Genomic DNA, 18,587 nt, shown 5'->3' on the forward strand with positions numbered 1-18,587 from the left:
TTACGTGTGTAATTCACATGGCACTGGTTTGGGTCTAGAGGTTACTAGGGAGTTAAACTTCTTGTACTATTAAACTCCTGATCTAGCACCGTTTTAATTTGTGAAATCCTTTTACTCATTTTTGACATTTTGAAGAAGAGGAAAAAAAAAAACCAAGTCCTTTGAGGGGGCGTGTGTGTGCGCTTGGGGGGGGGGGGGGAGTGGGAGGGCTCCATAGATACAAAACTCTGCAGATAAGCAACTATAGTATATTATAATATAGTTGAGAAGATGCTTAGCTGTAGTCAAGATTTAAAAAATTATATGTTGAAAATTCAATGACATATAGACCTGATTTCCATAAATTACCATTGCAGATACATTGAGGAGCTTAGATCCGATCAAAACTTTTTCTTTCAAATATCAAAAGAAGAAATAGTGTAGCTACTTTTGCTTGTACCTCAGAGCAATTTTGGAGTACTCTGCATAATTGGATGCAACCTCTTATTTTGTGGCTACCGATAAGAAGCTAAGGTACTTCTGCTAATTGCATTGCTATTCTTCATATTTTCATTGCTTCTACTCTTTCCACCAAATTAATGATTTTTTTATCTGATTAAATTCCTTTTTTGTTTGTTTCTCTTTCATTTTTTTTTTTTACAATATAGATGGACCATGGTTAATTTTGTCAATGCATTTCTGTTTCTGTATTCATGTGTTCGTTTTTTTTTTCTTCTGATTTTTTACCTGGTATCTGGTACCCGCATTATAGCCCGATTATATTTGAATTCGCACTGTGTAAGACCCCATTTGGGGGAAGTGCTCTCTACCAAGGATTTTTTCATACACAAAGCTCGAACCCGAGACCTCCGGTGGGAGGAAGATGAATCCAAAGTCGCTTCTATTTTTAAAAAAGAACTAGAGTAAAAAACGACAATTACCCATGCCTAATGAGAAAAGCAGAAAAAGTAGCAACTGGAGAGTTTTATTTCACTAACAAATACAGTAATGCGGTAAATACAAAGAAATGTGTATATCATACACCTATTTTTATCACTTAAAAGATATAAATTCTTGCTTTAGTTTATACTGCTAAAATTAAATTTTTTGTGTAAAAATCATTAGCTATAACCATACGTTATATAGCGATCTCTATTCTTTTTTCTCATCCCGCGGAGACAGGGGCGGAGGCACCTTGCCCCAAAGCGGTGTCATGTGAATATGCATATATAGATAATAAATAAAATAAATTTTTAGATATAAATATAAAAAAATTGCATCGTTTGTTATTATAGTAATATATTTGTTTATTTATTGTTGATATCGCTTACGAAAAATCATGTGTTGCTCCGATAAAATTTGATCAGAAATGAGACTAACTCTTACTATAATAAATAAATTTAAGAAAGGAAATGCTCTGCTATCGTAGGGCCTGATATATACTACTGTTTTCATCGGAAAAATGACACGGTATAACCACTATAAAAATAATAGCCGAAAAATATATAAAATTTGTATATTTTTTATAAATATATACATTATGTATGTTATATACAAAAATTATACAAATTTTATACACTTTTTTGCAGTGACGGATCGCACCGTCGGTAAACTTATTATATATTTATGTAGAAATTTTCTTAAATTAGGTTAAATATTTGATCCCGCCACCCTCAGTTGCAGACTAAACAAATGTGTCATGGCTGGTAGACTTTTTGGTAAGCTTTTTTCTCATGTGTAAAATTCGAGTTCGAATTTATCTTGAACCTTATCTGACTTTCCCTTTCGTATGCTTTTTATTTCCTTTGTCCCAATCATTTTTCTTGTTGGCACCCGCCACCTTCAAATCTTAAATCCGCCTCTGCTTTTTCGGCTACCAAATATAAATAATTTTGGGACGGGCTAAAAGTGATAATGCCCCGTTTTTATTGCTCCTTCGGTATAAATTGGCTAATATATATTCACAAAAAACCATACATATTTGCTTTGGAAAAGATAGTTTTGCAACTATTATTTGCTAACAGCCATCGTGCAATCCATGAACTTATTATCTTCTTGACTTGTAGCCTTTTTATGTGTTTTTTTTTCCCTTCTTTTTACGGGCACCTGAAAAAAAAAGTTAATAGTTCTGTAATCTTTTCCCTCTTTGGACAATAATTTCTATTTTTAGTCCAATAGCTTTTAAAAAGAAATGAAAAGAAGTTAACGCTTGAATTTGTTTGTTTATAACACATTTGTTGAGTATAGCTTTATCGCAATAATGCAAGTTCACGTGAAAAGTAATCCATCTCCTGGGAACTTTAATAGTCTTGATTTCATCAATATTCGTTTCATATCTTTCTGACAGTCAAATAAATTAATTAGACTTGCGAAATTTAAACTACAAAATTAAACTTAGAATGGTATTAGCAAGTTCAAACTACAAAATTATGAATATTGCTATCTATCCCTTAGACCTATGTAATTATATATGGTGCCTGATTCCTTCAAAATATTGTTGCATTCGTGTCAAATTCTTCAAATATTATGCATGTTCAAAGATTGGAGAGTACCAATAATATAGCCCTAGACTAAAAACAGGAGAATCTAAGCTAGCGAGTGGACATAGATTGAAACTTTAAAATTTTTTTTGTGAAATTGTGTTAAAAAATAATTTTTAGAAGTTAAAGTTGTGTTTGGACATGCATTTTATTTGAAGAAAAGTTAAAATTTTGTTAGTGGAAGAAAATTTTTATCCAAAAACTGCCCTAAACCAGTTTTTGGGAACTTAAATTTTTTTAATTTTTTTCTCTCTAAAATATAATCATATTTCATAAATAAACTGAGGCCAAAATTTATGGTTAAACGGGAGCTAAGATATTAGATGTAATAAAAAAATTATGAAGGATTAAAAAAAAACAAATAGGGAAACATCACTTGTGGAATCTCCACACTCAACATTGGAAGTAGAATTTTTGTGTTTCATTTATGTCTATGACTTATCTCACCTCGTGATCATACTATTTTACAGTCATTAGTTGAGGTTGACCTAATTACTCTTGCTAATTAAGGCACCCACTATAAAAAATATACAAACTTGATTCCTTATTTTAAATTAAAGATGAAATATTTACTCAATAGCTAACCTACGCTCAATATAGAAAAAAAGAAAGTAAAAAAAAAAAGATGCTTCTCCTCGATCTAAAGTTACTGTGGTAAGCATATGGAGTTGTAAAATTGATATTAGTAGTAAAATGTTCCTACTTTAGCCATGTACAATCAAAATAAGGACAATAGTATACAGGAGTTGATGGATGAAAATAACATAAACGCTAGATGATTTATTTGAATTTAATTGCAAAAATTTGTAAAAATAGCACGGACTAGCCAGTTTTCGGATTGGTTATTCAAAAATAGCCAGCATTTGCAAAGTCATTGAAAAATAGCCACTATTTTGCTGCAACACGGAAAGTTCCAGCATAATATACTAGAGATCGGTGCACCTGTATATGAACTTCCAGCATATTATGCTGGAACTCCAACATGCGGAAAGTTCCAGTATATTATGTTGGACCGATATATTATACTGGAACTCCAGTATATTATACTGGAGTTCCAGCATATATTTTTTTGGATTTTGAACAGTATTTTCGTTCAAATTTATCTTTACATGAAAAGTGGCTAAATTTCAATTGCTCTTGAAACTGTGACTATTTTTGAATGACCGATTGTAAATCTGGCTATTTTTGAATTTCTCCCCAAAAATTTTGATGGATAAAATTAGTCGGTAATTGTATGGGTAGAAAGTAACATGTGGACAAAAATAACATAAATGTTACTCCCTCTGTCCTAATTAATGTGAAGGTGTTCGGATTTTGAGAGTCAAACGAATTTTATTGTATTTTTTATATGTCTTTTAAATTATTAATTATTGTGATTTATAGTACTTTTTACATAGTTTTTAAATATGTAAAATTTTATTTCAAAAAATTAAAAAAACTCAGTGTTCAAATGCATGGTCAATATTAAGAAGTTTAAAATTCGAAAAGCAAAAAGTATCACTTGAAACAAAAAGTATAGTAGGTAATTTCTGTCAATCTTCCTAAATTTTGATGGACAAAATTATTAGACATTAATATTGTGAAAAATAACAGATACTCGATAGAATAATTAAGGTACGCACAAGTCGAGGGTGACAAAGAAAAATAACATTTGACAAATGAGGGGTGCGATGGGGTAGTGATAGTACTAGTAGTATAGTATTGTCCACTGACAGCACAATGGGGGCAGATCATAAGTCTGGCAAAGGAGAAAAAAGATTATGTTGGATCCAAGACATGAAATTAGGAATAGAATTTACGACAATTTCATTGTAATGGAAGATGTTTCACTAACTTGGATTCTGCTCGAGGGGTCTCTGTCTATTGTCACATCTCTTACATTCCCTTTCTTAGCTCTCTGCTTTCATTCTTGTGCCAACTTTATTTTATCCCCACCAAGAACAGTCACCCCCAAAAACTTGAATTAATCAACTGTCGAGTCGGATATGGTCGGGTCGAAAATAAATAATGAAAAAACAGATAAATTATCTGATCCGATCCATATTTAATACGGATAAAAAGCGGGTTAATCGGCGGATAATATGAGTAACCATATTATCCATGACTTTTTGCATATGATCACTTTTGGGAGAATTCCTAGTTTCCCTAACTTGAGAAACCCTCAATTTGAGGTTTTACAAAAGTAAAAGTTAGACTCATTAGTTATCCATTGGTTACCCATTAGTTATCCGTTTTCTAAATGGATAATATGGTTCTTATCCATACCCGTTTTTAAAAAGTTCATTATCCAACCCATCTTTTAGTGGATAATATGAATAGTTAACTATTTTCTTTTAACTATTTTGCCACCACTACTTTCAGATATTTCATTTGTTTTCTCCTATTTCAACTCTTGAAACTAGAAAAAAGAAAAAGAGAGTGATAGAAAGAACATGTAAAGATGGAGAGAGGGGATGAAAAAATAGGAATGAAGATAGAATAAGTATGAGTTTAACTTCTATACACTTACACAATATAAGACTGATTATACGATTTATACAATAATAGTCTAAGAGAATTTTTTACTGTTAAATCGTCTAAACGATAACTGCATGTAACGTCCATAAAATTTTGGATTAGTAACATAACACATAAGAAATATGTTATTTATAAAAAATATTTCTGTGTGATGAAATATTTTGTAATTATTGCTGTCAGCAACCAAAGACCATATTCCAACTAATTAGGCGTGGGGAAGACAGATTGCCCAAAGTAGTTGGATTTGTAACTGTGTGATGAAGTTTTTCACCAAATTCCATAGCAAATATGCCCTCTCTACTTAGGTCTCAGGCTGTCAAAACAACGGAGCAGTATTTTTTCCCCATATTTCTTTTTTGGCCAAATTTTTTTACCTTGTCCGTTCTAAATACATCTCTCTACCCTTTGGAAATTTAAATTTTTGAAAATTCTGAAAGTGTGCATAAAAATAATATAGTACTCCAAAGTAGTGACTTTATTATTTAATTAATTATTAATTACAATGTTAATTTGACTTTATTATTTAAAAATATTAGTGAGATGACAGATCAGCAAAGTAGTGAAAAGAAAACAAATTACGTCACTTCAAACTTTAAGTGTCAATACTATAATAAATAAATAAATAAATAAATAAAAGCAGCTCAGGTCTGGGTTTTGGGGAAGGGCCGAACCACAAAGGTCTATTGTATGCATGTTTACCTTGTTAGAGGCTGTTTCCACATTTTAAACCCGTGACCTACTGGTAACATGACAACAACTTTACCAGTTACGCAAGACCCTTCAATCCTATAATAAATAAAAAATTTAAAAGTTGCCAAGTAATTGTATAAAATTAGTAAGTGGTTAATTGTGAATATTTGGTACATTCCAAATTAAAAATAATTCTATATAGACGGAGACGAGGGATCACTATTTATTGTACTCTTGGAACCATTTAAGAGTCAAAGACGCTTCCAAAGTCTCACCATACCAAATCCCATTAGCTGATCTGTCCTCCATTGCCGTACCACTCATTTTCTCTACATTTTTATATACTGTTTGTATTTATATATACTTAGTTGTTTGTGTGTGTATATATATATTTTTAAGTCATTAATGATCATTGTTTACACGGCTGGTTTCACAGGTTATTATCATCAATAAAGAGATATTATTAAGAAGTTGATATGGATGTATACCCATCTCCAGTTGCTGCACGTAATCCTAAAGGTGGCGCAATGATCACCGCCGTGAAGAACCGCCGGCATGTGGTGGCTGTCGACGATGACGACGACGCCGGAGACCAAATCGAGTGCACCGGAAAATCCTGCAAGTCATGTACAGTTGGAGTGGTGGCAGATTGCGTGGCATTATGTTGTTGTCCTTGTGCAGTAATAAGTATTTTAGGTCTGGCATTTTTCAAGATTCCATGGATAATGGGTAAAAAAATCTTGGTTAAAGGGAAAAAGAAAAGCAGTAAAAAGCTGGAGAAAAAGAAGAAGAAAAAGAAGAAGGAAATGGAGAAGAGTTACAGTTACCGTGACTGTGTAACGTATGAACTGGACAGTATTGATGGAATATCAAGAAGAATAAAAGTATTTGAAGATGAAGAAGAAGATGAAGCAGAAAAAGAAAGGACAAAATGGGGAATAGTAATTGGAGAAGAAGAAGAGTTAAAAGATAAATTTAGTGGGAGATTTATTGATGCAGAAGAAGTTTGGTTTGAGTTGTATGAATTTGGTCATTTGGGTTTTGGTAGAGCTTCTTTCACTGGAATCTCACCTTCTTCTACTAATAATAGGTCATAATTTTTTGGCCTAACTTTTTTCATCATTTCTGTAACCAAAATTTCATCATTGTATTGTGAAGGAGAGGAAGAGAGGTAAGCAAGAATTTACTATTACTAGGTTTCTTGTTTTGTGAATTAATTGTACAGTTTAGTTCTAGTCGTAATTTTAATTATTATGAATTCTTGTGATCACAATGCTGATATTGCTTCATTGTTCTTGATACACAGTAAAGGCTATTATTATTAGTAGTAGTAGTGGCGGAAGTAGAATTTAATCTTAACGGGTTTTACTTTTAAGATTCTTGCTTATAAATTTAAAAATATGAGTTCAAAATTTAATCTTTATTTGACAAATACTTAATTTAATTGAAACCAGTTAAATTTGTTCCATCCGCCTATGCGCCATAGGGGTTGCACTTAGTTGAGAAATGAAGCTAGGTGTAAATACAGTGGATAAAATTTTACTAATACCTGATATTTACGCCAAACAAATAAATACAAAACATTTGTTTTGAATATATACTTTTAAACATTTAACTATATATGATTAAGTGATAGAGTACATTTTTACTTTAATTTATCTATTCTTAAGGTTAATAATTCGGTTAGGTCTTAATAAACTTCATCATTGTATTTGAAACAATAGGATCATCAGAGCTATCTAGTTAAATCACAGTATTATGTGTATTTTCCTTTTCACATTTAAGAGAATCTCTCTTCATTTTTGTTATTAAACACCATTTTTTTAAAATGAAGCCAAACCTTCTCCCATTATGATTTTAATACCCTCTAACTTTTATCTAGTTTCTCACTTTTCCTCCTCACAACAACTCCATATTCTTAATGCATTCCCCAGTTTCCTTTAAAATGCTTAATTATTAACATCAAATTACAAATTAGATATGAATTAATTGGGCAAAGTGTGGGGGATGGAAGAATTGCATAGCATAATCATGTTTTTTAGCACAAAAAATAAGCAGATATCTTTTTTAAGCTTTTGATACAAAAAACAAAAAAGAAATTATTGCATTTGGTAAACATATTGGGAAGAAAGGGCCCCGTGGACCTCCATTTCCACCTCATCTCACAAAATAGGCCAAAATTGTAATTGATTAATTACTTGGTATTTCCTTATTTGGTAATGCAAAAAAAATAAAAAATAATACTGACGTGGGGTCCGGAGAATGACCGGACCACAAAGGTCTATTGTACTCAGTCTTACTTTGCATTTCTGTAAGTGTCTGTTTTCATGACTCGAACCTATAACTTCCTGATCACATGACAACAACCTTACCAGTTACGCCGTGAGTATCTCATCCTTAACATAATGAACCTACCCTAAGTTATGTTCGTTAGAATAGCTTTCTCCGCATCAGAGGTTGAACAAAAAGTGTCCATAGAACTTTAGAAAATTAATTATTAAAACTGCAGTTTCTTTTTTATAATCTATAGCTTTCAATTGCACTAACCAATCAAAATAATAACGAATTCTGACTCATTATAATAATAGAAGACGTGTGGCCCTCTTATATCATTAGTGCTAAAGTTGTTCTAGTTTTCTTAAGAAGGAGAGACTAGAGAATACCAGCTACGAAGCAATTTAATTCAATTTTTTTTCATTTTCCAAATCATTTCTTTTTGTACTCTTTGATAGTTATTTCTTCCATATAACAAATCTAATATCCCGATCAAAAAGAACAGAAAAGCAAAGAAGAAACATTAGTCTGACCAAAGAACTTATAGATACTTGAAAAAAAAATATGGGTATCATGACTTTCCTCAATGATATTTTATTTGTAGAGGGGATGAGCTAAAGTAATCATACTTCGAACGAGGGGTGACAAACGGGCGGGACGGGTCGGATATGAGATAAGTTAAAAATGGGTAATGCAAAAACGGATAGATTATCCGGCCCGACTTATATTTAATGCGGATAAAAAACAGGTTAATCGGCGATAATATGGTTAAGAAACCTCCAATTTGGCTTCTTGAATATGATCACTTTTGGAAGAATTTTTAGTTTTCCGAACTTAAGACGCCTCCAATTTGAGGCTTTACAAATGTAAAAGTTAAACCCATTAGTTATTCATTGGTTATACATTTTCTAAGTTGATAATATGATTTTTATTTATATTTGACCCGTTTTTAAAAAGTTCATTATCCAACTTATTTTTTAATAGATAATATGAGTGGATAACTATTTTGTTTTATCCACTTTGCCACCACTACTCCGAACAATAATGTCATGAGATTGAATTTTGGTGGTATTTTGAACATTTCAGTTCAATTGTACCTCTCATGCTCTTTTGTATAATATGTGCAAAAATAATACTACTGTAATAAAACAATAAAAGTAGAAGAACAATATTGCAGAAAAAGAGAGAGAGAAAATTCTTATTAAATTTTGGGATGATTTACAATGGGGTAAGACCCCTTTATTTATAGGGGAAAAATGACTTAGCCACAAAGTAAAACTCTTTACAAGATAGACATTCACTCTAAATAGAATTCTATTCATAACACTCCCCCTTGAATGTCTACTCAATAAGTAATGTGCCTAGTTAAAACCTTAACTAAAATAAAACCCAATAGGAAAAAAATTCTAGAAAAGGAAAAAGAGTACACATATCTAACAATACGCCTTTTGGTTGCCTCATTAAAAACCTTGCAAGGAAAACCCAGTGGGACAAAATCTTGTAAGGGAAAAAGAGTGCTACGTGCATTAAACCCCCCTGATGAGAGCATCATTTCACATCCTTGAGCCTTCGCATCCCAATCTTGTGTATTAGCTTCTTGAAGGTTGACATCGGTAGAGATTTTGTGAACAAATCAGCCATATTATCACTTGAACGAATCAGTTGCACATTGATATCACCATTCTTTTGAAGATCATGTGTGAAAAATAACTTTGGTGAAATGTGCTTTGTCCTATCTCATTTTATGAATCCTCCCTTCAATTGAGCTATGCATGCTGCATTGTCTTCATACAAAATCTTGGGTAGTTTGTCACATTTCAAACCATATTTGTCTCGAATAAGATGTATTATAGACCTCAACCACACACATTCTCGACTTGCTTCATGGATAGCAATTATCTCAGCATGATTAGACGAAGTAGCCACAATTGATTGCTTAGTCGATCGCCAAGATATGGCAGTGCCTCCACAGGTTAATACATAACATGTTTGAGATCGAGCCTTGTGTGGGTCAGACAAATACCCAGCATCAGCATAACCAACAAGACCAGGACTGCAATTATTGCCATAAAATAACTCCATATTGGTAGTCCCTTTTAGATACCGCAATATGTGTTTGATTCCATTCCAATGTCTCCTTGTGGGAGTAGAGCTATACCTTGCTAAGACATTAACTGAAAAAGTTATGTCAGGCCTTGTAGTATTTGCAAGATACATTAGTGCACCAATTGCACTAAGATATGGTACTTCAGGACCAAGTAGCTCTTCATTCTTTTCTTGAGGTCAGAATGGATCCTTATTCACATAAAGTGATCGAACAATCATCAGAGTACTTAATGGATGTGCTCCATCCATGTAAAACTGTTTCAATACCTTTTCTATGTAGGCAAATTGATGAACAAAAATTCCGTTTGCCAAATGTTCAATTTGCAAACCAAGACATAATTTTGTCTTTCCGAGATCTTTCATCTCGAATACCTTCTTTAAATAATCGATTGCCTTTTGGAGTTCTATAGGAGTTCCAATAAGGTTTATGTCATCAACATATACGGCAAGTACAACAAATCCCGATGTTGTTTTCTTTATAAAAACACATGGGCAAATGACATCATTTATATAACATTCCTTTAATAAATACTCACTAAGATGATTATACCACATTCATCCTGATTGCTTTAGACCATACAACAATCTTTGCAATTTGATTGAAAACATTTCCCGGGACTGTGAATTATTTGCTTTAGGCATTTTAAATCCCTCGGAAATTTTCATGTATATCTCATTATCAAGTGAGCCATAAAGGTAGGCGGTAACCATATCCATTAAATGCATGTCAAGCTTCTCATGGACAGCAAAACTAATGAGATAACGGAACGTTATAGGTGAATATTGTCACACCTCCTTTTTCCTACACCTCGTAAAGGGTATATAAGGGAGTTTTCCCAATTTAAGTGACAATCGAAACGGTATTATTTATTTAAGATTCAGAGTCGCCACTTGGGATAATTTACGGTGTCCCAAGTCACTGGTTCGAATCCCGAATCGATGAAAAGATTGACTCTGTACTACAGTTCGCGAACCAGAAATCCAAGTAAGGAATTCTGTTAACCCGGGAGAAGGTGTTAGGCATTTCCGAGTTTCGTGGTTCTAGCACGGTCACTTTGATCATACTTGGCTTATTAAATTATTTAATTACTGATTTTAGAACCTATGTGCAATTATCTTTTTACCCGGTTTTAAATTAAGAAAATTATCTTGAAACGAGTCACGGATATGTGTACTCATTTTTTTTGGTGTGTCAAAAATCATGTCACGCGTACGTGTCCACAATTAAGAACGTTTTGGTTATTATTAAGAAAGTTCCGCTGAAGTTGCGCGAACGCATACTCCGATTTTTGATTTTTAGAAACCATAATCATGTCACGCGAACGTGTCCATAATTGAGATAGTATATTATGAGAAGTATGGACTCAGTATCGAGTCCCTATTAGCCCAAACCAATTTAACATGAAAAATCAGTTTCCAAATTATTAGGCCAATTCGAATTACCAATCAATTGATACCAAACTATGGACATTGCAATTGATTTAACACTATAAACTTCTGATTTTAAGAGATCAAACACAACGATCTGCTTATCTTTCTAATTTTAGTTTTGCTGACCTGATATGACTAGATAACATCATAACTCAATATTAAGTAAGCAAGCTAAATTCAACTTCTAACATAACTTAAAAAAACACGAATCTAAAACTGGGCTTCAAAACGGACATGTCGACATGGCAGAATATAGGTAAATTAATACACATACAAGCCACCATTCAATAATTCAATGGATTCAAACAGCTTATCAAAGCTAAAATACCATTGTTCTTCAGTAGAAACTAAACAAAAACCTTCAACCCAAAGCAGTACACCGAATCCTGACACAAGGTCTTTATCCAAATCACTAAAGAAGACTAAATAGATACAGTACACAGTTCATTTATCAATACAAGTATAAATTAGTATTGCAGACTACTCCCACACACACGAATTCAGCAAAACACTAACTAACACCTGTAATTTAAAACTAATTGTGGAGTATTGAAACAATAAGAGGAACAGGGAAAGCAAACTCAAATGCAGCCTTCATTTACACAGAACTTCACTTGAATTACATGTTCAACAGTTATTCTTCACTCATAAGCTAAGGAGGATACCTGGAGAATGAAACAAAGAAGAAAATGAGAGGCCAGCAAGATAAACACCAACAGTCGGCACCAGCAGTAACACAGACCCCAGATCCAAGAAATTGAACCCATAGAATTAGTGTAAATTCAATAGAACATTGATTTAGCAACAATTTGACCCAAAACTTGAATACCAAACAAACTTCAACTCATTTTTAATCCTTGAGTAATCAGGAATTGTTTTGGAAAGGAAAACCTCTGGAGAAACTTCAATGAAACAATATTTTTTCTTGGAATTTATGAAAGTAGTAAAATTTTGCGCTTTTTGTATTTTTAGATTTCCAGTTCTTCAAAAATCTCTCTTGGGTCTGCCTTGAAAGGCAAGTTTAGGATGCCTTTATAGGCAAGCTATTAGCAGACTTAGCTTACACTTTGCCCCTTTTTGAATTTTGTTTTTTGCTTAAGTGTCCCTAGTTTAATTTCCAGAAATTCATTTTAATCCTTACCCCCAGCTTCCTGGAAGCTTCCCATTCAGTTACACTCAAGATTCCTTAGGCCAATTCCCTAGACTACCCCTCGAACCCTGATTATTTACCCTCCCAGCCTAGCAGAACCCCTGTTAATATACTAGATAGACCGAATGGGCCATGGGTCAATTTGACCGAACTGTTCAGCCCCAATTAGCCGGAATAGACCCAAAACCCAACCCTCAAGATAAAAAAAATCTATTCGGCCCAACTACCAATTATCTAATTAATAAGTTATAAACACAAAATAACACAGGACAATAAGAAGAATACCTAAGAAAAGTTCAGAAAATGAAAGAGGGGGCCTGGGTCATCAGATCATCGGATTTTTCGGACAAATCTGATGTTAATCGTGCGTTCATACGTAAAACACACGAATAAAATCGGATTCGACACGAAATTTTACCAAAGCTTTACTTGGGATTTCTGGGGTTTATTTCTGATCCAAGAGTCGAGGAACTAGGGCAATGTTCGAGGGTAATGGAGTATGGATTTGGAAAGAGGGGAGTAAGGAGGCTATATGGTGTGATTTTGGTGGCGTTTGGAGGTGGCGCCGCCACCGGCGGTGGAGGATTTGGGGGCGGATAGCTAGGGTTTGCAGCTTCTGAGAAAGATTCGAGAGTTTCAGGTGTGATTCGAGGGAAAAGGGGTGTGGATTTGGAATGAGGAGAAGAAGAGGGAGCTAGGGTGTAAATTTGATGGCCATCGGAGACCTACCGTCGCTGTAGGGCGATTTTCGGCGGCGGTGCACGGTGGCGTTACGTTGAGGTCTTTGAGGGTGTTGGAGACGATGAGGGCGATGGGGGGTCTGAGGGTTCGGACATTTTTATACGGGGGGAAGGGCCAGTTCTGGTCCGTTGGATCTAGGCACGATCAACGGCTCAGATCAAAACTTAACGAAACGACGCCGTTTGGTTGGGGTGTGGGACGGACCGGGTTGGGGCGTGGGGTTGGGCCGGGTAAGGGGTATTTTTGATGGGTATCTGGTGCTGGGGGTTTGGGCTTGGGGTAAATTTGGCCCAGAACTGAATTTGCTCTTATTCCCCTTTCCTTTTCATTTTTCATTCATTTTTATTTTTTTCTTCTAATTTCTTTTTTAAATTGAGATTAAAAATTAAACATAAAACCTTAACTAATTCCTAATCAAATTATCTTATTACATTAATTAACTCTAAGTAATATTTACCACAAATAATTAACAACCAAATTCAAAGAAAAACTACGAAAATTCGAAATTAAAAATTAAAAATGCAAAATCATCTATATTTTTTGTAATTTTTCCATTTTTATAAACCAAACTAATTTGCTAAGTAATCCTAAAATGTAGAATTAACCTATATGCAAATGCAACATATTTTTGTATTTTTTGTTAATTAAATAAAATAAATAAATATGCATAGACAAATGCAAACTTTTAACATAAAATGCCACGAAAATCCACAAAATTGCAAATACCGAAAGAAATTATTTTGTTTTGAATTTCTGGGAGTAATTCATATAGGGCAAAAATTACGTGCTCACAGCTGCCCTTCTTTGCCCGGAAACACGAAGAGTTTTCGTGCAAAGATAAAGTAAGCATATACGAGCGATTTTTGCCCGTTTGAATACTCCGTGGGAATCATTTTTGAAAGATTTGACCGCACCCTACTTCCGAGGTTGCCTACATATCCTTGGCTAAAAAGGAATCAGGTCAGTGTAGTTCAGGAATATTTGGTAGCTGGGACTACCATGAAGCTGTGATTTCACTGTTGTTGTTGTTGTTGTTGCTGCTACTGCTTACTGAACCCCCTTATTACACCATGTCAAAAATAAAAGAAGCTAGACTAGACTATGATCTACGCTTTACAAAATCCTATCTAGATCTTTAAACTTGCTTTTGTATTTCTTGTTGCCTTGCTGTCCTCTATTCTATCGATGACATCCATTCGTGCCACCTTGAATCGTAAGCTGAGATGTTTTCCCCTTCTTCAAGTGGATGCCTGACTACTAAAGTCAAATTGTATTCTGAGATGTTTTTCCTTGCTCTCCAGGTGGATGCCTGACTGCTGAACTTGATATGTATTCCCATGCTCTCCAGGAGGGCTCCTGACTCCAAAACGTGAATATATTCCCATGCTATCCAAGCGGGCTCCTGACTTCGAAATGTGAATGTATTCCCATGCTATCCAGGCGGGCTCCTGACTTCAGCAAAATAGACAAAAACAAAGAAAATTTTATGCCCATGTTTGGGTATGTGGGCCCATATGTAAGTGTAAAACGAATCACATTGCCAAATATCAAAGAAGTTTGAAAACCAAAACTTGAATTGTACTCCCTTGTTCTCCAGGCGGGCTCCTGACTTCAAAACGTGAAAGTATTCCCTGCTTTCCAGGCGGGCTCCTGACTTCAACTTGAAAGTATTCCCTGCTCTTCAGGCGGGCTCCTGACTTCAACTTAAACCTATTCCCTGCTCTCCAGGCGGGCTCCTGACTTTAACTTGAAACGTTCTGCTCTCCTGGCGGGCTCCTGATTGCTAAACTTGAATGTATTCCCTGCTCTCCAGGCGGGCTCCTGATTGCTAAACTTGAATGTATTCTCTGCTCTCCAGGCGGGCTCCTGACTTCAATTTGAAAGTATTCCCTGTTCTCCAGGCGGGCTCCTGACTGCTAAACTTGAATATATTCCCTTCTCTCCAGGCGGGCTCCTGATTGCTAAACTTGAATTGTACTCCCTTATTTTCTAGGCGGGCTCCTGACTGCTGCGCTTGACTGTATTCCCTGCTTTTTAGGTGGGCTCCTGAAAACATAGGAAATTCTCTACCCCAGTTTGGGTATTCCTTTGTTCTCCAGGCGGGATCCTGACTGCTGACTTGAAATGTATTCCCTTCTCTTCAAGCGGGCTCCTGACTACTGACTTGCAATTCTTCTACCTGTTCTCCAAGCGGGTACCTGATTTCAACAAAATAGACAAAATAAAGAAAACTTTTTGCCCCAGTTTGGTAGCCGGGCACATAAATGAGTGTTAAACTGAATCATATTACCAAATATTACTAAGAATTTGAAAGTTAAATCCCATTATCCAAGAGGGTCCTGGAAATTCTTACCTAAACAACAATTTTAAATCTAAGTTATATATTCTAAAGGTGTGACTTCCGCTAAATCTTGTTATATAAGAGGGTCTTAAAGATACACCTCATTATCCAGGAGGGTCCTGAAAATCAAAGGTCAAATTTTATCTTAAGCATGACAACTTTAATTATACTAAGCTACAACATTAAGCTAAATGTTGTTATCTAATGGTAATCTTAAAGCTAAGTCCCATTATTTAGGAGGGTCCTGGAATTTTAAAATTAAATCTCATTATCCATGAGGGTCCTGAAAACTTAAAAATTAAATCCCCTCTCAAGCATGCAAACTTGAAACCATCTTACACTCTTTGGGGGTACATTTATGCTAGATTTTACTACTCATGATTGTTTTGATTTTTAAGCTAGGTCCCATTTTTCAGGAGGGTCCTGAGAATTTCCAATTAAATCCTATTATTCAGGCGGGACCTGAGAGTTTACCGTCAAACTTGTTTGGTGCTCGCCTTTCTTTGCGGAGGATTTTCCTGAAACAACCGAAACTTTTTGCCCCTGTTTCAATCAAAGAAAATTTGTCTGTTTTAAAATGTGGTGGTTAGTTGATGGCATTCTTGCTGAAGGTCTCTCCGCTGCATTGTTTTGTCTTAACTGGCTTCCCCGAACTGGTCCTGAACCGCTTGACTTTCCGACTGACTTTCAAAAACCCATAACTTGAATGACCCGAGTGTTCTATCCCCGAACCGTTGTTTCACATCTCTGACCCCTTTTACTGAACCTCTGCATCTCCCATGAAATTTTCAGATCATTTCGCCGATGGAACTCTTGCTGGCATTGTATCCCCTTCTACATCATGCTATCTTTGGTATGCTCTAGCCGCACTGTGCTTTGCAATCTTGAAGCTGGTAGTGAGCTTTGAAATTCCTTCTTATTTGCTTAAATACAACTGACATTTGGAACATCTTAGAGAAATAAACCCAAAGAAATGAAATTCAGTGACTTTCAGAGTTAAGGATAAGGAAATTCAAAACTGGAAGACTATCTGAAGGGGAAAAAAGAAAAGAGACTTATCTAAGTGGAGTAGCTGGCACCAATGATCATGACATGCAATTTGGATTAATCGGTCCAGTATGTTCAACCAATCAATTTTCAGTTGCCATACTTTTTTGTCCCAGAATTTCCATAACCTGATTTCTTCACCTCAAATCTCAACCTTGTTCATCCTGCGGTACCTTGAAAGGTTTTCACCAGCAGACCTCTCTCATTCCTTCATCTGTTAACTCCCTTTCGCCTTAAGGTGCCCGTGGGGGTTTTCATCAATAAGACTCTCTCATTTTTTATTCCTCTCAGCTCCCGTCACCTTATGGTGCCCATGAGGTTTTTCAGCAGTAATACTCTCTCATTTTTTAGTTCTTTTCCCCATTTGGACCAAAGTGTTGCCCCCTAATATGAATCACTTCTCCTTGATTGACTTGGCATTTCTCGAAGACTGATCAGAAGGTCTTTCTTTTGGATGGGGTTAGAAAGAAAGGGTATAAAAGGCTCAACACAATTCAAATAGGTTAAAATTACAACTTTCGGAATCAGATTTCTCGCAACAACCACAACTTCTGCCCCAGTTTCTTCCTTGGGGGCTTTTGGATTTTTATTTTGATGGGACCGAACCGTGAGGCTGCCTACGTATCCTTAAAAGGAATCAGGTCGAACGTAGTTCATGACATAGGAATTACTGTTTGTCGTGCTTTTTCTTCCCTTTTCTTTCTCTTCTTTTCCTCTTTTGTTTTTCCGTTTGTCGTTGTTGTTTTTGTTTTTGTTTTTTTCCCTTTTTTTCTTTCTTTTCTTTCTCTTTCCACTCTTTTCTTTCTCTTTTCTTTTTCCTTTCTCTTTTTCTCTCCTTTCTTTACTTATCTTTACGCTTGTGTTTTCGATATTTGCTATTGATTCCGAAGGAGGGGTATGAAAGAAAATAAATGAGGCTCAAAGGGGGTAACGAGGGATAAGGTGTTTAGATAGCAGAACAAAATGCCTTTGTCATTTCAATATTCAAGACATGCCAAATAGAAACAAGTACAATCAAAGAAAGAAATCATACATAATATCTCTTGACTGCATCAGAATTGGTAGCCATTTCTACACATTTGCCTTCTACATCTGTCAAATACAATGCACCATTGGACTCTAGTCACGACGAATGGCCCCTGCCAATTTGGATCAAACTTTCCTTTTGCTTCAACTTGATGAGGAAGAATACATTTCAATACTAACTGCCCCACTTCAAACTTTCATGGACGCACCTTCTTGTTGTATGCTCTTGCCATTCTCTATTGATACAACTGGCCATGACACACTGCTGCCAGTCTCTTTTCATTGATCAAACTCAATTGTTCCAAGCAGGTTTTGACCCACTCCTCATCATCGATCTCAGCCTCCGCGATAATTCGAAGGGATGGAATTTCCACTTCTGCGGGTATCACTGCTTCAGTTCCATACACCAACAAATAAGGAGTCGCTCCTGCTGAAGTATGGACAGTAGTGCAGTAACCCAGTAATGCAAACGACAGTTTTTCATGCCACCGCCTAGAACCTTCCACCATTTTTCGAAGTATTTTCTTTATGTTCTTGTTGGCCGCCTCAACTGCTCCGTTTGCCTTAGGGCGGTATGGGGTAGAATTGCGATGTGTAATCTTGAACTGCTGACATACCTCTTTCATCAGATGACTATTGAGATTTGCCCTATTGTCTGTAATGATCACCCTCGATATCCCGAACTGGCAAATGATATTTGAATACACAAAATCAACCACCGTCTTCTTAATTACAGACTTGAATG

The 18,587-nt window shown here is 35.3% G+C and overlaps 1 protein-coding gene across 2 annotated transcripts; it reads left to right on the plus strand.

Moving 5' to 3' along the window:
* The first annotated feature begins 374 nt into the window (after positions 1-374).
* On the plus strand, positions 375-6,984 carry LOC107821073 (uncharacterized). 2 transcript variants are annotated; one of them, XM_016647466.2, is made up of 2 exons: positions 375-513; positions 6,163-6,984. In XM_016647466.2, the coding sequence occupies exon 2, from the start codon at positions 6,203-6,205 to the stop codon at positions 6,821-6,823; it is 621 nt and encodes a 206-aa protein (XP_016502952.1). In that variant the 5' UTR covers positions 375-513; positions 6,163-6,202; the 3' UTR covers positions 6,824-6,984. The 2 variants fall into 2 exon arrangements, with proteins under 2 accessions (XP_016502952.1, XP_016502953.1); XM_016647467.2 differs by lacking the exon at positions 375-513 and adding an exon at positions 5,736-6,039.
* The last annotated feature ends 11,603 nt before the right edge of the window (positions 6,985-18,587 follow it).

This window comes from Nicotiana tabacum, chromosome 3, assembly GCF_000715075.1.
Source record: "Nicotiana tabacum cultivar K326 chromosome 3, ASM71507v2, whole genome shotgun sequence".
In the NCBI taxonomy this organism is placed as follows: domain Eukaryota; kingdom Viridiplantae; phylum Streptophyta; class Magnoliopsida; order Solanales; family Solanaceae; genus Nicotiana; species Nicotiana tabacum.

What these genes read in the sequence shown, in the direction of transcription:
- LOC107821073 (XM_016647466.2), top strand. Translation starts at nt 6,203, where the DNA reads ATGGATGTATACCCATCTCCAGTTGCTGCACGTAATCCTAAAGGTGGC.